Here is a 24173-nt window from a genome sequence, read left to right as displayed (position 1 = left end):
ACATGCCTCCGTCGAAGGAGGCATGTAGTCTAGACACACCCTAGGAGTTCCCCATACTGAAGTTGTCATATTCTTCTATAACCAGAACAACTACATTAGGCCATAAATATTTTAGCATTTTTAAGGGAAAAAATATTTTAGCATTTTTAAGGGGAAAAACGCACACATAGAACTGATAACTACAATGAAACAGTTACTGTTATGTCATGATGGGTTTATTTTAATACACTGTGACCCAGCTTCTCACAAAGTGCTCTGAATTGAATTCCCAGGTGAGTTAGGATCATGTTTGAATACTGCATGCCTGTGATTTAAACAAACAGCTGTTATAGTCATTAGAAACAAATCTACTCAACTGGAAGGTATTAACTTTCTAAATTGCACAAACAATGTTTGTTCAGAATTTGATTCACTTACATGCGCTTGAATGTCAGTTCGCTATCTGTGATCTAATAAGCTCTTGCCGCAGTTTACAATAATGCAATAAAATATTGATTTACCTGTTTTCACATTGCATTGATCAACTGAACATATAATTAAGTCATCCTATCACTTTCCTGTAGTGCAAGTGAATTATTTTATTATTACTTAAACAGTCTAGATAGGTATTTAAAGCTTAAGCCAATGAGGAGTGCAAGTCCCAGTCATGTTTCCAGGCAATAAATATACCAACTTCAGTATGTATTTGCTGCATTCTCATTAAGGTTGGCAGGCATGCACAACAATATGTGTAAGGTCCAAATATACATTGCCAGGGCCTTAGCTGGTACAGTACTTTGTTTTCCACCAGCTGAGGATTTGGTCCAGAGTGCTTTGCATTAGGTATCTCAGCAATCTCCTTTTGAAGGACCTGTGACTGCTACAAAAAACACAGTGAAAATCATTTGCTACAGCTTATATTAGTAAATCAAAACTCCCACTGAAGACAAAGCAAAGATTCTATAGGAGTCAACTGTAAGGTCTTACAGGCTGCTGTACATGACATCAACTTCCCCCCTCCCGCCCCATGAGACAACATCCTTGCAAGTCCACTGGGACCAGCTATTGTTGGATATATTTTCTTCCTTTTGACTCTTTTAGGCAGATCAAGGTTCCTTTGGTGGCTGACTACCCAGAATCAGATGTCGTTTATCTCACTTCACCCAATAATAGTTTAACAATATCATTTCAAAATGTTTCTGATCAGATTGAAAAGGCAAAATTAATACTTTGTGCTTCCCGCCTGTTTCTTACCACGTACCAGAAATAACCAGTTGATGTGCAATAATTATAGGCCACTCACTCTAACCAGACTATGAAGTACAATGACTGAGATAAATGGAGAAAGGGGAATTCCTACTCATTATATTAGTATATCACAATCATCAAAAAATATATTATAATGGCAGATAGCAGGCTAGATTTTCAACAGAGCTCTGGTTCCAACTCTTCCCATTCAAGACACCTTCATGAAGTCACCAGTTTGAGCACAAATGTGGTTGCCAAGGCCTTAAAACATGTGGCTCCATGGGTCTACAAATGTTTTCATACTCTTGTCATCGCAGTTTAATTATTGGAAACATTTCCAGGACTGTGGCTCAGCCACTGTCTCTGTGGGTACCAGATGTGCCCTCAAAATTTACATTTACAAATCTCAGTATTTGAGCTGCTGTCGGATTTACCCCTGTAAGGGCTACTAGGGGGCAATGAGGGCTCCAGATTAGGCCTTGCTGTATTTACACATGGATTGGAATTGCATCTTTGTTGTTCTTTCCCAATGCCACAATCCATGGGGACTACTGAGAAATGGTAAATCAGAAGCCTTCATAAGACATCGACTTCACTTCTGCTAGCTAAGGTCATATTGTTCTTGAATCATCCAGTGGATTGGCCACGACTGAGTTGTGGATAAGAATGAAGAGTGGCAGGTAAGTCAAGAAATCAAGAAGATCTAGTTCCTGGATGTGTCGCAGTTCTCTCTGCACGGCTTTCTTGTGTTCTTCACTTATCCCTCCAGCCTTTAGCTCTACCAAAAGTTGATCCACTGTGATGCTGCTGGAGTGAGAGCCAATATTGCACAGAAATAATTGCTGGAAAACAATAAGGAGGTTATTGTTCTTACTGCCAGTTTCCTTTCATTTGCAGGGTGTTTTCCCCCCCTCTTGTAATTGTCACTAACAGTGTCAGCTCCCTGTCAAATAGTATGGGGGCAATCTCTGGGTCTTGCTCGGTGCTGCTGAGGATGCTAAGAAAGGCAAAGATTACTATAAATCATTTCCCCCCTCCCTTAATCCTGGGGACAGCCACTGACCAAGCTGCCCCTCCAAATAACCATAGGGATGTTCTAATGTACACTGGCTAGAATGATCCGCTAAGGACCATGCTCTGCCATCTGGAGAGCAGAACATTCTTCTTCTGCTCCACTCCCCTCAGCCTACATCACACCGCTTCCCACAATGGAATACCCTGGCCCTGCCCAAAGCAGGACCTGAAATCCTCTGTGTCAGGTGGGGCTGGTGCAAAGTTAGCTCTGCCAGCTGTACACCAACCTGGGGTCTCGCTCACCCCTGGAAACTACATCAGTCTAGTTAGGGCGGATTCAAAATCCATTTGTACTGCTCTGCTGAAACAATTTGACCTTACCAGGGGTAGAGGCTGTGGTCATTTTAAAAATATATTATAATGGCAGATAGCAGGTTAGATTTTCAACAGAGCTCTGGATCCCACTCTTATGCAGTAATATCTTGTGTCAATACCAAAGACCAACCATTTTAGTCCCATTGATGGGCTACATGTAATAATACTTCCTATTAGCATCTGCACTTTTCAAAATAGAATGGAAAATCACTCTCTGGGTGTGTCTAGACTACAGGGTTTTGTCGACAAAAGTGGACTTTTGTCGACAAAACTATACCTGCGTCCACACTGCCTTTGAGTTATGTCGACATAACGTCGACAAAACTCAGCAGTTTTGTCGACGTATGTAAACCTCATTCTATGAGGAATAACGCCTTTTGTTGTGTGGAAGAAAACAAGCCTTCACTCTGCGTTTGTAAGCAACAAGTAGCCAGAGGCAGTTTTATTACGAGCTGCAGCAAGGGAAAAACTGGTTCGGATGGGGGGAAGCCCCCCTTCTGAGGCAGATCTTCGAATACAAGCAATTGTGAAGCAGTTTATATACTGTCTATTAGATATAATAACAATAACAATTAGTCTCCTTCCCATTACAAATACCAATGGTTAACAGTTATTTAGTTCCACCCAGATGCTCCTTATCTCAAGGTCCCTGCCAGAGTCAGCATTCTATCCTTATCTCTAAATAGAGGCGAGAGGCAAAGGCAGCGTCTAATTACAGATCTTGGGTTGTCAGGCCACAGACTTAGCCTGACTCTTGCTCTCTTGTTAACAAGACCAAGATGGCTGCACACAAATTCTCTTATTCTCTTTTCCTGCCTCCACAGTTGACAGAGTTCTGTCGATAGAAGGCATTATTGCATCTACACTGTTCTTTGCGTCCACACTGTTATGTCGACAAAGTGGCTTGCTTTGTCGACAGAACTGGATGTAGTCTAGACGCTCTTTGTCGACAGAAGTTTTGTCAACAGTACAGGCAGTCCCCGGGTTACGTACAAGATAGGGACTGTAGGTTTGTTCTTAAGTTTAATCTGTATGTAAGTCAGAACTGGCGTCAGCCGCTGCTGAAACTGATCAGTTTTAACCGTGGCTGAATCTGGACGCCAGTTCTGACTTACATACAGATTCAACTTAAGAAACCCAGGCGTCCCCAAGTCAGCTGCTGCTGAAACTGATCAGCGGCTGATTCCAGGAAGCCTGGGGCAGAGCAACTCTGCCTCGGGCTTCCTGTAGTCAGCCGCTGGTCAGTTTCAGCAGCGGCTGACTTGGGGACGCCTGGGGCAGAGCAGCTGGGGTGCTGCTGGGTTGCTCCAGTAGCGCGACTCCTTGGCGCTACTGGAGCAACCCAGCAGCACCCCAGCTGCTCTGACTCAGGCATCCTGATTCAGCTGCTGCTGAAACTGACCAGGGAGACGCGGAGCAGCTTTTCTCGCCCCGGAGTACACGGGCGGCGGGACCACGAGGTCCCGCAGACCATGTCCTCTGGGGTGAGAAAAGCCGCGTTTGTAACTGCGGATCCGACATAAGTCGGATCCGCATAAGTCGGGGACTGCCTGTATCTGTCGACAAAACTTCTGTCAACAAAACCCTGTAGTCTAGACGTACCCTCTCTGTCTTTCTTTGTTTGAGGAAACATGGACACTGGAACTGTCTTGAAGAGCAGCACAACAGAGCTGAGGATGCCACTCAGAGTAGCAGTGGGTAGCAGCAGGCACATCGCTGGTGGGATAGGAAGTCTGAGAGCCAGACTGTTGGTGTGTAATGGCATTTTACCTTCAAGCAAGAGCAATTTGTTGGTGTCTGCTTTTACCAGTCTACTTGCGCAGTTGACAACAGCACAGGAGCAAGGATTCTGGGAGTCTAGCTAAGTCCCTAACCCATAGACCATGCTCCCTCAAATACTATCGACAGATCCTGCCTTGCTATTTCTAGGATGGCCACCCTGTTGGCCAACGCACTGAGGATCAAATCAGGGACCTTCAGAGCTAAACGCATAAACTGCTACAGCTGTGGCCAAAGTCTGACAGCTACCGGGCTGGCAAAACAGATACTGTCGACAAAGCTTCTGTCGACAAAGAGCATCTAGACTACATCCAGTTCTGTCGACAAAGCAAGACGCTTTGTCGACATGAGAGTGTAGATGCAAAGGACAGTGTAGATGCAATAACGCCTACTGTCAACAGAACTCTGTCAACAAAAGGTTTTATTCCTCATAGAATGAGGTTTACAACTGTCGACAAAACTGCTGAGTTCTGTCAATGTTATGTCAACAGAACTCATCGGCAGTGTAGATGCAGGTATAGTTTTGTTGACAAAAGTCCACTTTTGTCAACAAAACCCTGTAGTCTAGACATACCCCTAGAGACATTCTGAGATACCTAATGCATGTTCCATAGCTCTTGATCACTCCTTCAGACCCATAATGAATTCCTCCCCTGCCAATAACATGCACATACACAGTTATACTACTTTCAAAAACAGATAGGTGCAAATTCATCCCTAAAGTTACCCTCTGGAATCACAAGTTCACTTCTGCTACCTGCTGTGTAGTACAAGGTCCTCTGGGTTGATCATTATTTGTATTATGGTATCATTTTGGGCCCATCCAAGATCAGGGCCCCCTACCCCTGACAAACACATACTACAAACACAGAGTGAAAGAGTTCCTGACTCAAAGAGCTGAAAAACTAAACAGAAAAGATAAACAGTGGGAAAAAGGAGGAGTATCATCCCCAGATTTCAGATAGGGAACCTAGGCACAAAGAGATTAATCAATTTGTGTAAGATCTCCTAGGGAACCAGTGGCAGAGGCAGGAATTGAGCCAACACGTGCCGAGAATCAGTACCTCAATCACAAGACTATCCTTCCTCTGAAACAAAGTTACTCGTGAACTGTGCTGACTCCCTCCATAGGTCGTTCCCACAGTTCCAGGGGGGATTTTCAGTACTTCAGTTCTAACCACATGTGAGCTAAGTAATAATGGCATGCATCATGTCTGGGTTCCATTACTTTTCAGATAAACAGGGTGACAAACACCCTCCCAAACCCCATTGGAGAGAAATCCCAAGAAACTTTCCAATGGCCCAAGCAATGCTTCCACCTGCAGAAACAGCTTGCCAAGAACCCTTCCCTTCAAGCACAGTGCAGATAAAAAGCCTCACCATGCCCAGAGCTTATAAAACAAAGTGTTCTGTAGGCTTGCAGTGGTATTCCTGCTATGTGGTGAACAAAGAGGAGGCTGTGGTTCAGACCAGCCCACAGAAATGATAATAACAGCCTTCTGTCTGTCAACCGCACTGGCAGCGTACATCAGCGGCATTCACCTGTGTCATGGCACATCACAGCTGCATGGTTTAGCATTGCCTCTTTCTGTACAGTGAATGCAGTGCATACAGCAAGGGCAGTTCGACATCATGCTTTCTCCAAGCAGCTGTGCTTCCATGTGATTTGTGTCACACTAGACAACTCAATAACCATTGCTGCTGTTCTCCTCTTCAGTGCCTTAGACTTCAGAAATCAACAACTCTTTTTCCAATAATCTTTTTATTAGCTACCTACCTTTTCCAGTGTTCCCAGAAACCTCTAGGATAAAGTTCCCTCTTACAGAAGTAATGTGTACAGCATTAAATCCTGCTCTGTGTATTCAATTATGTCAAAGAAGCCCATCTGATATTTATTTTGTGCTGCAAAAGCAACAGTCAGGATTTACCCTCCACTCTGCCCACTCAAAATAAAAAATGCTTACAGAGACTCTCTCAATACAAGGCTGTCAGACCAGCCTTTATAGTATTCATTGAGTCAGAACTTCCAGTAGTCCAAACAAATCATTGTTTAATGCCTGCTGCTGAGAGTCAATAGGAGATAGATACTTTGAAAATCTCACCCTATGTTTTTTTTCCCACTTGCACTTATCAAGTTCTATTAACCACAATTAAAAACATGCTGTGTGGGTCAAATTCTGAGCTAGCACAAATCAGTGATGGTCAAAGGGCCCCTGGTTTACGTTGGCTGAGAATCTGGGCCAACCAGCATGATTCAAACCAGGGGTAGTATGTGCTGAGGCAAGTGAAGGAAGGGAAGAGTAGGGTAAGGCAGGCCTTGCTTTAGAGATTTCCTTATCCTTCAAACAGTGAGTCAAGGCCAGTGTATGTTTTTAATACTATACCGTAAAATTTCATGTTTTTTGGTGCCCCTGCTTTGCTGGTGCCCTAAGCACGTGCTTTGTCTGCCTATTGGGTAATCCAGCCCTGTCCAAAGGCCACCATGAATTTATGTGATCAGCTGAGGGGAGAGCTGGGAAGGGTGACCAACAGAAAGCATGTCTTGTCAGTCACCATCGTCCTAGGTTGACTAACCTATGTGGCTTTTCACAGGTCCATAGGGGACACTGTTGACATCAACCAATCTGCAGCCTCCCCTTGCCAGGAAGGCTCCTTGAGTGCCATGTAACCAAATACACAGTGCCCTCCCCATAGAGAGAAACTAAGAACTGGGATGAATGCAGAAATTCCGTCAGACTACCCGCTTTCAATGTTGTGGAAGTCCTGCCAAACCCAGCCTCCACTTGGCATGGAAGAGCAACATGCGTCCCAGGATTTAATCTCACAAATGAACCATGCAAACTTGTGTTTGAGGTGTGACTAGTGAAAAATGTCCCTATGGCTGCCAAGTATATAAACATACCAAATCAACAAAAAACTACTACAAAATTATCAACAGCAAGCAAATATTTTATGACCGAAAAATCAAGTTTTGATTTGTTTCTATTTTAAGGCCCTTTTCAGTTAATTTGGAAGTCTTCTTTCTCTCTGGGTTTGTGCCTGTGGGTCACTCAAAGAGAATTTTCAGTTAGCAGGATACAGTTTGTAAAGGGAACTATTGGCCTACTGATTTCAGACAGCACTATTATTCTTAGGAGTCACTTTGCCTGCTGCAAAATTATTCCAGTGAAAAGGTTTTTTGAGGTAATGCACAATTAAGGGTGACCCCCTTTGCTTAAATTAAAATAAGAGTGTAATGAAGAATCTGACTCCTTCCTTTAATTTTACAAGTTCAATGGTAATCTAACCACGCCATTCAGAGAAACCATTAATTTTGCTATGTGGCTGAAACTAGGCCTCAGCTTTCTTTCTCTCACTTTTCTCCCCTCTTTTTGCTCTTTGTCTGTGCACCTGTTTGCACCACTTTAGCATCCCATTTAAAAAACTTTGGGTAATCCTCTGGCACTAACCCTGGTGTGATAATACTGCTGTTATTCAGCAGCATAATTACAAAGGGCAACACAGATAAAACATGCCTTTCACTTCTGCTTTGAATATGCCAGTTTTGCCAATCTTCAAGGTGAATGGTTTCCAAAACCTTCTGTATTTGACGTTAAGCTAAATTCTTCACACAAATGAAACTTCAAACACCTCAGACAGTGAAAAATGCTTAATTCTGATTCATCTGAATGAACAGTAAGGATCAAAAGTTTTACTACAATACTTTGCCCTTCTGTAGCCTCTTCTGTGCTAAGGCATCAAAACGCTTTATAAACATCAATGAATTGATCCAATCAGAACCCTGTGGGACAGTTAATGATTATCTCCATTTTACAGACAGGGAAACTAAGGTAGAGGAAAACTAAGTGAGCTCCTCAGGTCATGCAGCAAGTCAGTGGCAAATGCAGGAGGAAAACCTAGGTGTCCTGGATCCTACTTATTTGCTTTAACCAGCGTGACATGCTCCCTTTGACTTGGGAAATTACAATTTACAATTCATATTATTAATTCAAAACATTATTTATTTATTCAGAACATTAGCTAATGTCTAACCAGGGTTCTCAGCAACGTTGCTATAAATTAAAATACATTATTCACAAAATAAAGCTAAATGCTATATGTTTCCCTATAACCAAGAGTGAAGATTCCTCTTCCAAACCCAGCCTTTGGCTCCCCACTCCAGCTCTAAACATTTTAGGGGCATGAGACAGTGAGTTCTAAAGTTCTCATAAGAAGAGTTCCCGATGGTAGCTCACTCTTGAAACCAAGGCAGCTCCAACATGACAGCCTCAACTGATTGCAACTGCGGAGGTCAGACTGGTAGTGCCAAGCTGTTTAGGGCTTTTTAGGTGAAAACTAATTCTTTAAATTCCACCTGAAAATCAACAGAGCCAGCTTAGCTCCTGGAACACAGAGAACTTGTCATGTGCTTATGGTGAGAAACTATCTAAAAAGTGACCCGTTACATTTGGCTTTAGCTTCTGTTTGCACCTTGATTTAAGACATAGCCCTATGTAGAAATAGTCTAATCTCAAGGTGAAGAAGGCATAGGTGATGTTTGGGGAATCACAAATTCAACTACCGTCTCTATGGGAAGATGCATAGATCTGCCTCTACTCCAAACCTGTCTCCTTCCACCCAAATTAAAATCTCTGCCTGTTTCTCTGATACCTCCTCATGAATGTCTATCTGTCAGTTCAACAAGGCTAAAACAGAGCTCTTACTCTCCCTAGCACCTTCACACCCTCCTTACTCCTTCGCTTCACAGTTACACAGTTACAATGCCTTCGCCCTGCCTGTCACTCAGGCTGGCAGCCTGCACATTGTCTTGGTCTTGGATATCTCTAAGTCCTCACAACAAGGTGCTGTCAAAATCTTGCCAATCTTTCTGCCTAACATCTCTAAGGGTATGTCTAGACTACATGCCTCTGCCGACAGAGGCATGTAAATTACACTACCCGACATAGTCAGTGAAGCAGGGATTTAAATATCCCCAGCTTCATTAAAATAAAAATGGCCGCTGTGCTGTGCCAGCTCAGCTGATCTTTGGCACAGCGTGGCAGTCAAGACATGGATCGGTCGACAGGGAACGTCTTTGTCAACCACTCTTGTAAACCTCGTTTCATGAGGCATAAGGGAGCGGTTGACAAAGGCTTCCCTGTCGACCGATCTGCATCTTGACTGCCGTGCTGTGCCGAAGACCAGCTGAGCCGGCACAGCGCAGCGGCAATTTTTATTTTAAGGAAGCGGGGGATATTTAAATCCCCGCTTCATTAACTATGTCAGTATGTCTAATTTACATGCCTCTGTCGGCAGAGGCATGTAGTCTAGACATACCCTAAGATACAGTCTTTTCCTCAGGCCATACCTCTAAAACTCTCCTCCAGGCTCTGATCGTCTTGGGTCTCTGTTACAGTTCTCCTTTTCTCTGGCCTTGACAAACCCAACTTTTCCCATCCCATACCCATTCAGAATACTGTCGCACAGATTATTCTCCTCGCTCATCATTTGATCATGTCACTCCTCTCGCTGCAATCACTTCATTGGTTCCCCTTCTCTAGTGCACCAAAACATAAACTGCCCTATGGATCTATCCCCACCATACCTATAATTTCTCAATCTCTACTGAAATGTCAATTTAAGCCTTTGTTCAGTCAATGATGCCTCCATTACCCACTTGTTAAATTTTCAACCAAGCATCTTTGTGCTTTCTCACACGCTGCCTCTCACACTTGGGAATAGCTTCCTGTGAACATTTGCAAAACCAACTCAGTCTCCTCCTTCAAACTCTTCTTTAAAACTCTCCTTTTCCATGACTCTTACAACAAAATTGATGATTAATCTGCAGATGTGCTGAGATCACTGCCTTCTATATTGTCTAATGTTGTTTCCTTGTGCCCTTCCATCTGATTGTTTCCATCTGTTGCCTCTTGTTTTATTTGGGGTACAAGCGCTTAGACAAGGACTCTTTTTTTTGTCATTGTTTGCACAATGTGTGGCATAATGATGCCTTGGTCCATGATGGGGGGTCCTAGGTGCTATGGCAATGCAAATAAATAAAGGGGTGCATAGATAGATAGATAGATAGATAGATAGATAGATAGATAGATAGATAGATAGATAGATAGATAGATAGATAGATAGATAGATAGATAGATAGATAGATAAAGGTAGCCAATTCTGTACACAAAATAAATGATCGCAACTCTCTTAGATAGAGATAGATGAAAATAAAACCAGTTGGCCTCATTTTTACTGCTTTAGGATCATCTATTAGCAGCTGAGCATCTAATAATGCTTCCCAAATTACAAACTTGATTCACAAATGGTGGGTATAAACCCCCAGTTAAGAGAGTCAATATAATTACCACATTTTCTGGTTGCTTCCTCCATCCTTACAACATAACTTTTGCCTTCTCTGTATTGAGCTGCAGTCAGCTCACTGTCAACCACTGCCCAGGTATTGACAAACCCAACACCTAGCAAACACCGAATAAGGCATGTAACAGATACAGAGCTGGGTGCAGCCCATGCCTCCTCACTATCCCTCCTAACAATCTGATGGACAAAAAAGAAGAGGCAAGATGGAGTCCTGAAGACCCCATATGAAGGAACCCAGGGTATGTCTACACTACCCCGCTAGTTCGAACTAGCAGGATAATGTATGCATACCGAACGTGCAAATGAAGCCCGGGATTTGAATTTTCTGGGCTTCATTTGCATATGCCGGCCGGCACCATTTTTAAATGCCGGCTTGTTCGAACCCCGTGCCGCGCGGCTACACGCGGCATGGGGTTCGAACAAGCCGGCATTTAAAAATGGCGCCGGCCGGCTTATGCAAATGAAGCCTGGGAAATTCAAATCCCGGGCTTCATTTGCACGTTCGGTATGCATACATTACCCCGCTAGTTCGAACTAGCGGGGTAGTGTAGACATACCCCCACAGAGCAGAGGGTAATTGTTTGTGGCAGCCTCCTGTGACCTCTCAGAAATAAGTATAATCACTGAGGGTGTGTCTAGACTACAGGGTTTTTTTCAAAAAAAGTGGTCTTTTAAAAAAAAAAACTTCCTCTGTGTCTAGACTGCTGCCGCGTTCTTTCGAAAGTAAATCAAAAGAACGCGGCATTTTTTTCGATTGCAGAAAACCTCATTTTACGAGGAAGAATGCCTTTTTTTGAAAGTGCTCTTTCGAAAAAAGGTGTTATGTGATGCAAACTGTGCTTTTTTGAAAGAGAGCATCCAGACTGCCTGGGTGCTCTCTTTCGAAAAAGTGGCTTGCTTTTTTGAAAGTACTGTTTGTAGTCTAGACACTCTTTTTCGAAAGGGGTTTCTTAGAAAGAATCTTTTGAAAAAGCCTACTTACCTTCAGGTTCCCAGGCAACTCAGAAACATCTTATGATGATCCAAGTCAGCTGGTAGATCTGACAGTATCAGAATGGACACCAAGAGATAATCATCTACCAAAACAATTTGTGCAGTCTCTATACAGAGGGGCTCAGGTTACATTAGCCTCCAAAGACAAATGATTGGCTGGAAGATTTGAGAAGAAATGTGCCCCCCACCTTGGCTCACACTCCATGCACATGATAGGCAAAATTTCCATTTGTCCCACATCTAATCTCACTCTGGCGGCTTGATTAATAATGAGGCCAGCAGTGTGAGTTGAGCCAGAAACCATCTAAGATTGCCCCACCATAGTGAAATTCGGAGGTAAGGCAGAGGAACCAGCCTCACTGAATCCCTGAGCACTAATAGCCTTGGGGCCTTCTATGTTCTCTCAGCAGGCCCATCTATGTGGGGCGGAGGGGGAGGAGAGGGGGACCAACAAGGGTAGTTGCCCAGGGTCCAGCACTGCTACTGCAGCAGCAGTGGCGGCCAGAGCCTTAGGCCCTTTAAATCCCCACCAGAACATTGCACTATGCACTCTACACAGCTGATGGCTGGGGGAGGTCCAGTGCTGTGGGCCTGGTGGCACTGAGGCTGGCTGCCCTGGCTCTGCCCCTTCTACCCAAGTCTCCACCCATTTCGGGGTACAGAGCTGGCCCCACATACATCTTTCCCAGGGGCCCGCGGAAGCTGTCGGCCTACTGCATCTCAGTGAGGAACTTTCCACAGCTCATGCAAAAATAACATCTTCTGGGGGAAAAAAGAGACCAAGAGAAACTTCACAAGATCTTCCCACACAGTCTATTTTTCCCCAGGTAAAAAAGGGACTTTAATCTTCTGGGTGGGCAAATCCTCAGAGGTACAGTTCAATCAGGATAACTATTTGCTGCTTCTCAGAACTTCTGCAGGGGATAAACTGGGGTAGAAACCAGGTTACTGTGAATGTTTAGAGCTGTTACCAAGGGGCATGAAGCAAGGAGTTAAGAGTCTGTATAAAATAGGAAATTAAATCAGTCTTACCATATTCACACCAACGACAGTATGCTGGGACTCTGTGATCTCTGGATAGTGTGAGAATGGGGTTGAATAAAGATCTGACAGATCACAGGAAGGAAAACAGACAAGCAAGCCCTCCAGCCCAGCCAGAAGAGCTGAAAAGCTGCAGACACATGTAGCAGCAGAACAGACAGGGAAAAGGCGTGACAAGCATAGCTCAGAGGGTACGTCTACACTACAGCGCTAGTTCGAACTAACTTAGTTCGAATTAGTTAATTCGAACTAAGCAAGTTCGAACTAACGCATCTAGAACTAAAAACTAGTTCGAACTAGCGTTTTGCTAGTTCGAACTAGCAAGTCCACATTGAGTGGACTCTGAACAGGGCTTAAGGATGGCCGGAAGCAGTGCCGGCAGGGCATAAAAGGAGGACTTAGAGCATGGAGATGCTGTCTCAGGCTAGCCGAGGGCTGCGCTTAAAGGGTCCCGACCCCCACCCCGGACACACAGTTCTAAGGGGTGCCCCGCTTGCAAAGAAGTTCTGGCTTGGAGTGCCCTGAGTGCCCACACTGGGCACATCACACCACTCGGCCATCAGCCCAGCTGCACTTGCCGCAGGCTGCCATCTGGGGAGAGGGAGTAATTGGGGGGCTGCAGGAGAGCTTCCACCCCCAGAAGCCCGCAGAGCCAGCCCAGTCCTCCCCATCGGGGGCTCGTACCCCATTCCTCCCTCACCTCCTTCCACTTACCCTTCCTTAGCCCCCCTTCTTATTGATGTACAAAATAAAGATAACGTTTCTTCCAACATTGACTCTGTCTTTATTGAAAAAAAACTGGGGGAGACTGGGAAAAGGAGGTGGGAGAGGGGAAGAGAAAGGCTGGGAGAGGGGAGGGCAACTAACATGATCAGGGGTTGGGAACAGGTCCCAGATGAAGAGAGGCTACAGAGACTGGGACTGTTCAACTTAGAAAAGAGGAGACGGAGGGGGACAGGATAGAGGTCTCTAAAAGAAGGGGTTGGGTGGAGAGGGTGCATTCAGAAAAGTTCTTCCTGAGTTCCCATAAAGAAGGACTAGAGGACACCACAGGAAAGGAATGGGTAGCAGGCTTGAAACTAGTAAGAGAAAGTTGTTCTTCTTCCCAAAGCAAATAGTTAACCTGTGGAACTCCTTGCTGCAGGAGGCTGTGAAGGCTAGAACTAGAACAGAGTTTAAAGGGAAGTGAGATCAAGTCATGGAGGTTGGGTCCATGGAGTCCTATTAGCCAGAGGGTAGGAGTGGTGTCCCTGCCCAAAGTTTGTGGAAGGCTGGAGAGGGATGGCACGAGACAAATGGCTTGGTCATTGTCTTCGGTCCATCCCCTCCAGGGTCCCTAGGGTTGGCCGCTGTTGGCAGACAGGCTACTGGGCTAGATGGACCTTTGGTCTGACCCAGGACGGCCATTGTAAGCTCAGGGCTCAGTGTCGGGGGTCTCAGTGGACCCCCTTGATTTTCATGCACACCTGGTCCTGGGTGGCCAGGCTGGCAGCTCTCCTGCCCTAGACGGCCACTTTCCTGTGCCTAGTGCGGAGATCGTGGACGAGGTCCACGATGTCCGCACTAGCCCAGGAAGGTGCCCGCCTCTTGCGGTCCAGGGCAAACTCCCGGGAGCCGCCAGCCTGGTCCCGGCAAGAGGGGGTGGGCTGGGGGGCATCGGGTGGGTGGCTCTGTGCCGTGCCAGGTGCAGGGTCTGCTAGCTGGGTGCTGGCAGGCTTGCACCTGGCACGGGCACCGTAGCCAGCCCGTGCCCCTTTAAGGGGTCCGGGGCCGGGAGGGGGGCATAGAGTTTCCCTGGTGTTGGCCAGAGTGGCCACCAGGGAAACCTGGGGAGGGCTAGCCTCCCACTAGTTCGAACTAAAGGGCTACACAGCCCTTAGTTCGAACTAGCTAGTTCGAACTAGGCGTTAGTCCTCGTAAAATGAGGTTTACCTAGTTCGAACTAAGCGCTCCGCTAGTTCGATTCAAATTCGAACTAGCGGAGCGCTAGTGTAGCACCTATTAAAGTTAGTTCGAACTAACGTCCGTTAGTTCGAACTAACTTTGTAGTGTAGACATACCCAGAGAGAACTACTATGGTGAACCCAAATTTTACTATGGGGAGTGAGAATAGGAAAGTAGGGAACACAAAGGCTTTGTCTACACTGCAGGCTTCTTGCGCATGAAGCTTTTTGCAGAAGAGATCTTCCGCAAAAACTTCTTGCACTAGAGTGTGTCCACACTGCAAAAGTGCATCAGAAAAACGATGCACTTTTGTGCAAGAGAGTGTCCAGACTGCATGGATGCTTTCTCGCAAGAAAGTGATTATTGTTTTTAACAAAGTGGCCACCAGGGCAACTTTGCTTCTTTCGATAGGCTGTTTTTGCACTAAAATCCTGTTTCCCATCCACACACACCTTTTTGCACAAGAGCTCTTGCACAAAAAGGAGTTATTCCCCGTACAAAGAGCAATACCTATAAGCTGTGTCTAGACTGGCAAGTTTTTCCACAAAATCATCTGCTTTTGCGGAAAAACTTGCCAGCTGTCTACACTGGCCGCTTGAATTTCCACAAAAGCACTGACGATCTCATGTAAGATCGTCAGTGCTTTTCCTGAAATACTATGCTGCTCCCATTTGGGCAAAAGTCTTTTTCCGAAAGACTTTTGTGCAAAAGGGCCAGAGTAGACAGCACAGTACTGTTTTCTGCAAAAAAGCCCCGATCGCAAAAACGGCGATCAGGGCTTTTCTGCAGAAAACCGCGTCTAGATTGGCCACAGACGCTTTTCCGCAAAAAGTGCTTTTGTGGAAAAGCATCCTGCCAATCTAGACGTGCTTTTCTGAAAATGCTTTTAATGGAAAAGTTTTCCATTAAAAGCATTTTCGGAAAATCATGCCAGTGTAGATGTAGCCATACTGCAAAAACCCCTCTGTTCTGTCAATTTTCTTGCGCAAAAATGTACTTGAGATGTGGATGCTCCACGAGTTTTTGCACAAAAACTCTGCAGTGTAGACATAGCCTGAAAGTAATGCTAATCCCACAACACCAGCTTGCTTTCTTAAAGGAACACATGACCTTACTCTACAGAGGCAACAAACAAAAGTGGAGGATTGGACTTGGTTATATCTGACACAACTTTTCTAAATTTAATTTCTAATACCCTGAGGCACAGCTGCTCTGATTCCAGAGGTCCTGTCAGGCTTCTGCTTTAGACCAACAATCAGAGAAGACAGCAGGGAATACTTTGCTCTAGTCTAGAAAATAGGACCAGAAGCCTCCCAGATGCTCAGAGGAAACAGTTCAAAAATGTTCAAGAACAACTGGATAATTATTTCATTCCATGCTACAATGTAATTTTTGAGCAGGCATAACTTCACTTACACAAGAGAAGGGCAGCCAGCAAATGACTTCAGAATAACCCAGTACAACTTTATCCAACGCTGTGGCTGTGAGGAAATGAGTGGAGAGCTCATCAAAGACTGTTTCATTGTAGGGCTGAGACACATCCAACTCTCAGAAAGACTCTAAAGTGATCTTAATCACAGATTAGAGACAGCCAAGAACCTAGTTCTCCAAAGCCCATGGATAAGGAAGCAACAAACGCTTCCCAAGAACAATTCTAAAGAGGAACCCATTTTAGATACCACAGACATTAGGAGAAAAATACCTCAGAATGCCCAGAAATAATACCCATGAAGACCAGTGCAAGCACAAAAGAGATCCAGAAAGGGCTAGGCTAACATGAAGTAAAGAAAAGGAATAAAGCAAGAGCATGAAAGAATATGCATGGTGTGGCAAATCCCATCAAGGCAAAGAGCTTTGTCCAGCAAGGGAGAAAATGGGAATTTTCTACAAAAGGTACATTATGACATAGTTTGCCAATCTAAATGTGTCCTAGCAGCTGTCTTTCAAGAAGATGATCCAAAAGACACTGTGATCACATACATTGAACTACAGGAGATGGTGAAAAAGAACCCCTACAGATTACCACCACCACCTGGAGAAAGAATGAAATAGAGTTCTGATAGATAGGTACTGATGTAATAATGACTCCACAATCACTACATAGGAGAATGAAAGCACCAACACTTCAAGACACACACACACACACAACTGGAGGAGGGGATATCCCAAGTCCCAGGACAGTCCCCATTAAATGTGAACAGAAGATGCTTGGCCATTTTAAACCTTGGAAAGGAGATTGCATCCCAGGAGGTTTACACTGTAGGTGGCCTACAGACATCTCTACTTATGTATGCCATGAAATCACAAGCCTAGAACTGTTTATAAGGATAGAACCAGTCACTATGGACCTAGAAACTGAGATCAGGAAGGTCCCTCAAATTATTCCAAGACTGGGAAAATCAGGGGGAAAATACCACATTAAACTTATACAAATGCAGTCTTTGGTCTGCTAACACCTAGGAGAGTCTCCTTCTCAATGTCCAGGATGGAAGCAGAGCACATAGTGGATAGGTACAATTTCCAAATGAGATGCCCCCAAATGAATGGTATACAGGCATGGTAGTGGTTCCAAAACCAGATGGCAAAGTTTGAATCTGAGTAGACCTCACCAAGCTCAGTGAGAATGGCTGTAGAGAGTGACATATATTCTCATGTGCTGGACACTCACGTGGACAACTCAGTGAAAGAAAAGTCTTCCCAAAATTAATATCCAATCTGTTATTTAGCAGATACCATTGCTGCAGAAACTGCATTACTTAGGAACTTCATCACACCATGTGAAAGGTTTTGTTTCAGAAGGCTAACAGTTGGTATATTGTGTGCTCCAGAACACGTTCAGAGCAAAATATCACAAGTCCTGGACAGTCTGGAAGGGGTTCTCTGCCAAATGGATGATATCCTTATCTACGGATCAACTCAAACACAACATCTCTCTTTGCAGTCCTGGAAGGACTACAGAAAAAGGCCTAATGGTAAGTGACAAGTGAGAATTCTCAGAAGACAGGTTCAAGTTTCTAAACCAGGTCATTTACGGAACAGGGGTCAGGCCAGACCCAGAGAAAGTGAAAATTATTACCCAGATGAAGAAGCCAGAGTGTTGTTGAAATATTCTGATTCATGGGTTTGGTGATATACATAGGAAATGGAAAAGTCAGACCCATTGCAAGGACTCCTGAGTCCACAAAATTCTTGGTAATGGGGGAAATAAATGGAGCCAGGCATTCAGGGCATGTCTAGACGGGCTTTCACTTTTGAAAGAAGATATGCAAATTTGGTGTGATTTTGCATATCTTCTTCTGATCACTTTTTTGAAAGAGGCTCTTTGGGAAAAGAAAGTAGTCTCAACACGGTTCTTTTGAGAAAAAAACCCTTTTTCGAAAGACCTGTTCTTCCTAAAAAAATGAGGTTTACACTGTTCTTTCCTTGAAAGAACTGCGTCTAGACTACTTTCTTTTTAGAAAGAACCTCTTTCGAAAAAGTGATCAGAAGAAGATATGCAAATCATGCTAAATTTGCATATCGTCTTTCAAAAGGGAAAGCAAGTCTAGACATGCCATCAGAGAACTAAAGCAAGAGCTGAGAACTCTACCAGTTTGGGCCCCATATAAGCCAAATAAATGCCTCATCTTCTGGGATACGGATATTCCTTTAGGAATATTGTAAAGTAATGCACATCGGGAAAAATAACCCCAACTATACGTACAGTATGATGGGGGCTAATTTGGCTACGACAAATCAGGAAAGAGATCTTGGAGTTATCGTGGACAGTTCTCTGAAAACTTCCACACAGTGTGCAGCGGCGGTCAAAAAGGCAAATAGGATGCTCGGAATTATTAAGAAAGGGATAGAAAATAAGACACAGAATATCTTACTGCTCCTGTATAAAACTATGGTATGCCCACATCTTGAATACTGTGTACAGATGTGGTCTCCTCACCTCAAAAAAGATATTTTGGCCTTAGAAAGGGTTCAGAAAAGGGCAACTAAAATGATTAGGGGTTTGGAACAGGTCCCATATAAGGAGAGGTTAAAGCGACTGGGACTTTTCAATTTAGAAAAGAGGAGACTGAGAGGGGATATGATAGTGGTATACAAAATCATGAGTGGTATGGAGAGGGCCGATAAAGAAAAGTGATTTATTAGTTCCCTAAATAGAAGAACTAGAGGACACCAAATGAAATTAATGGGTAGCAGGTTTAAAACTACTAAAAGAAAGTTCTTCTTCACACAGAGTGTAGTCAACCTGTGGAACTCCTTGCCAGAGGAGGCTGTGAAGGCTAGGACTATAATAGAGTTTAAAGAGAAGCTAGATAATTTCATGGAGGTTAGGTCCATAAAAGGCTATTAGCCAGGGGATAAAATGGTGTCCTTGGCCTCTGTTTGTCAGAGGCTGGAGAGGGATGGCAGGAGACAAATTGCTTGATCATTGTCTTTGGTCCACCCTCTCTGGGGCACCTGGTGCTGGCTGCTGTCAGCAGACAGGCTACCGAGCTAGATATACCTTTGGTCTGACCCAGTACGGCCATTCTTATGTTCTTATGAATAATCACCTTCACTGGGGTGCCCAGCCAGACAGGCCAGGACAGAAAACCAGAATGGTGCTTTTTCTATCTGTATAATACAACCAACCTATCTTTTGATGATTGATTATTTCTCAAGATTCATTGAGGTTGCCAGCTTGCTCAATACCATCTCAAGTGCATCTAAATTGGAAAGGAGAAAGCCTGCCTTTGACTGTTTTGGGATTTCCGGGCAAGTAATCTTCGACAATGGTCCTCAGTTCTCCTCAGAGATATTTAAGAGGTTTGCAAATACCAAAGGTTTATTTCATTTCACACCCAGTCACAGTTCCTTCCTCGTAATGGTGAAGCAGATTACTGAGTGCCTTCAACTCCCAACTTCAAACTCCATTTTGATCAAAACTTGCATTTGGAGAAATTATCACTTAATGCTGATTTTCAACAAGTGTTGGGACACTGGGTAAGTTCCAGAAGACTGGGAGAAAGCTAATGTGTCCATTTTTGAAAGGGCGAATGGGATGATCCATGTAATTATAGGCCTGTCAGCCTGACATCAATCCCAGGGAAGATAATGGAGCAGCTGATATGGGACTTATTTAATAAAAAGTAAAGAATGGTAATGTAATTAATGCAAATCAGTAGGGGTTTACGGAAAACAGATCCTGTCAAACAAAGTTGATACCTTTTTTTTATGAAATTACAAGTTTGGTTGATAAAAGTAATAGTGTTAATATAATATACTTAGATTTATATAAAGTGTTTGACCTTGCACTGCATGACATTTTGATTATAAATGTAGAATAATATAAAATTAAAATTCAGTGGATGTATTTACATTCAGGAGACGCATTTAAAGTAAACTGGAAATCATTACCAACTGCCTGTGTTTCCAGGGTGTTCCCACAGGTGGTGGAGTTTGGCCCTATAATATTTTTTCTTAATGACCTAGAAGAAAACATAAATCATCCCTTTGTGGGTGATATAAAAACTGAGGAAGTGGTAAATATGAAGACAACAGGTCACTCACTGAGAGCAATCAGGATTGTTTGACAATCTTGGCACAAGCAAACAATATGTGTTTTAATATGGTTGAATGAAAATGCAAACATCTAGGAACAAAGACTGTAGGGCATAGTTACAGGATAAGGGACTCTATTTGGGGAAGCAATGACTCTGAAAAACGATTTGGGGGGTCATTGTGGACAGCCAGCTGAACATGAACTCTCAATTTGACACCATGGCCAAAACAGCTAATGCGATCTCGGAATTCATGAACAGGGGAATCTTAAGTAGAAGTAGAGGGGTTACTTTACCTCTACATTTGGCACTGGTACCACTGCTTTTGGGATACTGTCTCCAATTCTGGGGCCCATAATTCAAGAAGAATACTGATAAAAAACTGGAGAGGGCTCAGAAAAGAGCCAGAAGAATGTTTAAAAGATTAGAAAACACATCTTATAGTGCTAGATTAGGGGTGGGAAATAATTTTCATATGGGGGACCATTTCATGAATTTTGGTACATGGTCACAGGCTGGCCCTGGGGGTCCCTGGGAGTGACGGGGCCTTGGGTGGAAGGGATGGGTTTGGGGATTATAGAGAGAGAGAGAGGAAGAGAGTGTGTGAGTGTGAGAGAAACTCAATGTAAGAGACAGACTTTGTGACACAGATTGAGTGTGCATGTCACAGAGATGGTAGAATATATGTGGCTGTGGCTGTGTGTGTGACAGTGACTGTGGGGGGCACACTGAGACAGGGTGGCACAGACTGGGTGCGTGTGACAGTGACATACAGAATGTGTGTGCAGGTGCTGCTGGCTAAGTTTCTGAGAGAAGCCACTCCCTGTTTCTTTAAGACAGGGAAAGCTGTCCTGCTCTGTTGTCTCCCCCCTCACCCTCCGCTCTGCAGAAATTCAATATGGGGGGGAAGAAGGAAGTCTGTGTGAGAGAGCATGAGCACTGAAATCTTAGAAACAGTGTATTGCTTCCTAAGACAGGCACTCCTCTGAGGGTACGTCTAAATTACATGGCTCCATCAACGGAGCCATGTAGATTAGGTTTCTAGACATAGGGAAATGAAGCAGCGATTTAAATAATCGCCACTTCATTTACATCAAAATGGCTGCCGCGCTGTGCCGATCCGCTGTTTGCCAGCACAGCACGGTAGTCTGGACGCTCCATGGTCGAGAAGGGAAGCCCTTGTCGACTGCCCCGTTATGCCTCGTGGAATGAGGTTTACCGGGGCAGTCAACAAGGGCTTCCCTTGTCAACCACGGAGCATCCAGACTACCACTCTGTGCTACCAAACAGCCGATCCGCACAGTGCGGCAGCCATTTTGATGTAAATGAAGCAGCGATTATTTAAATAGCCGCTTCATCTTCCTATGTCTAGAAACCTAATCTACATGACTCTGTTGACGGAGCCATGTAGTCTAGACATACTCCCAGTCACTAACCATCCATGCTTCAGTTTGGAGCAGCTCCATTGTGTGTCTCCTTCTCCCCAACCCCTGCTCTGCAGACATGGAGTACAGGTGTAGGAGGACACCCTGATGTCAGCACTCCCCTTCTCTCCTCTGCATAGCTAGAAGGAGAATCCTGGGAACAATAGACGGAGCAAGGTGAGGGGTGAGCAGTTGAACACACACTGCCAGCTGTAAAGATGCACCCTCTGCTAATCAGCTGAGTGGGCCAGATAGAAACGTTTGGTGGGATGGATCTGGCCCGCAGGCTGGATTTTCCCCATTCCTGTGCTTCACTCAGAATCTATTTTGTTTAACAAAGAGAAAGTTAAGGGGATGACTTGCTCATAGTCTGCACATTCAAATGGGGAAGAAATATTTAATAACTGGCTCTTTAAACTAACTGAGAAACATATGGCTGGATGATGAAAGAAGACAAATCCAGAATATAATTAATAAGTAATTTTTTAATGGTAAGAGTAATTAAGCATTGGGAAAATTTACCAAGGCAACTGTCATTATGCTTTTTCCATCACTTCCAATTTTAAAATCAAGACTGAATTTTTTTTTTATATAAAACATGTGCTCCAAGATTTATTTTGGGGAAGTCCTATGACCTGTGTTATATAGGAGGTCAGACTAGTTAATCACGGTTGTCCCTTCTGGCCTTGGAATCTAAGAATCACCTGTATGGAATAAATCTATTTAACTTAATGTTCAGGCATTAAAGGCTCCCATAAAAATATGGTTCTACAGCATTTTGTAGATTTGATATGGTTTTATTATACACCTTGACTGTACTTTATCTCTTCAATAACTTGCTAGATACATTTTTTCTTAGCATAGTTAGTAGGTTATAGATGCTAGATATACTGTGAACAATTGCTAAGTAAGTACAGAATGGAAAGAGACGCACATCTGGAATATGTTAAAAAACCAACAACCTCCCAAACAATTAGAAAACACTTGGAAAAAACTAGCCTCGCACTATATATAACTTTCTAGTGAGACAAAAAGAGCGAGCTCTATGTTTTAGAAACAGCAAAGGCATTGTTCATGATACAAGCCAAACCACTTAAGAAGCAGAACCTTTGCAGTACCACAAGTCTAATACAAAAAATACAAAAAAACCTCTTGCTTCCTTTTTTTTTTTATGAGTATTGACATTCTTGTGCAGTATTAGGAGAGCTCATTTAGCTTCCAGTTCTAAGAATTTTTGAATCTATAGCCAGTAATTATTGGCATTCAGGGGTACAAAAGAGAAAAACAAAGCACACAAATTCTAGCACATTCATGTGGGATTGGGAGTTGAATTAGGATCTTCACACCCCATTGAATTATCAGCCCCCCTATTAGAGCCTTATTAAAATGGTAATGATTATATGCCTGCTATAGGCAGGCTGCCGCACCTGTCAAAAAAAGCCCCCGATTATCCTTTTCATTCAACTGTCTGGCTCTTGAATCAGTGTCTCAGGTTTACTACTCTGTGAAGTTGGTAGGATATTTTTAAGAAAAGATACAAGAACAAACACTTCTATGGGGGTGACAGAAAACCCTCTCTGATTTCCTACCCTTAATGCCCATTTGGTATTATGGTACTAAGACAGCAATAGCAGGAAACAGATACTTTTTCACTGGATTTCAGAAAGAAAACAGAGGCAAACTATAAGCTCTTTATAAAAGAGAAAATATTCCTGTTTTAAGATTAAAAAAAAATTAAACAAAAAACACCCCACCCTCACTAGCAATCAGAATTGTGTTATATACAGCAAGAAAGACTGCCCTGAAGTAGAAAATAATAATCTACTGTTTTTAAAGGAATTTTCAATTCCAACATTTGACCAAGTCCACAACTTTTATTACTGAAGTACCATATTTTCCTGGCTTCTCTTTTAAAATTAATGGAAGCATTTTTCATATTGATCTTCAATAAACAAAGCCTAATCCTATGAACCTTTACTTATGTAAAAAAGGGTCTGCAGGACTTGGAAGGATCCCACACACCTTATATTTTATATTAGAAAATTTTACTATAAAATGGTTAATACATAGCTAGCTAGCTAGATAGATAGATAGCTAGATAGATAGATAGATATTAAGCTTTCTAGAATTATGTCCTGTTGCCCAATAAAACACATCAGTGTGCAATTGCTTCTGCTCATGTGAACAGACAATCCTGAAAGGACAAAATAAAAGTATTATTTCACTGTTCTAAAAATGTCTTTACGTTACTGCTATTCTATTAGTTTGCCAAATACCAGAATATAAAAAATGCTGTTATAAGGGCACATAGTGGTTTAATGCCATCAAGAGACTCTGAAACAGATGTTATGTCAGTAACCACTCTGAACACTTTGAGAGGTGGAACAACCAACAAAGCAGAATATGGTTGGTTCTGATTTGCTTCCCAAAAGCATTTTTGGTTCTGAGAGTTTCCCATGATGAAGTATCAGAAAGGCCA

General features: G+C 43.5%; 1 protein-coding gene across 1 annotated transcript in view; it reads right to left on the bottom strand.

Moving 5' to 3' along the window:
- Positions 1-209: 209 nt before the first annotated feature.
- The window catches only part of C1H12orf42 (chromosome 1 C12orf42 homolog), a 237713-nt gene continuing 213749 nt past the window's right edge, over positions 210-24173 (bottom strand). Inside the window, exon 16 of the mRNA XM_075938918.1 lies at positions 210-2069. Within this exon, the coding sequence (XP_075795033.1) occupies positions 1839-2069 (231 nt within the window). The 3' untranslated portion in view covers positions 210-1838. The remainder of the gene's footprint in view (positions 2070-24173) is intronic.

This window comes from Pelodiscus sinensis, chromosome 1, assembly GCF_049634645.1.
Source record: "Pelodiscus sinensis isolate JC-2024 chromosome 1, ASM4963464v1, whole genome shotgun sequence".
Taxonomy (NCBI): domain Eukaryota; kingdom Metazoa; phylum Chordata; order Testudines; family Trionychidae; genus Pelodiscus; species Pelodiscus sinensis.
This window is presented reverse-complemented; position numbering and strand designations above follow the sequence as displayed.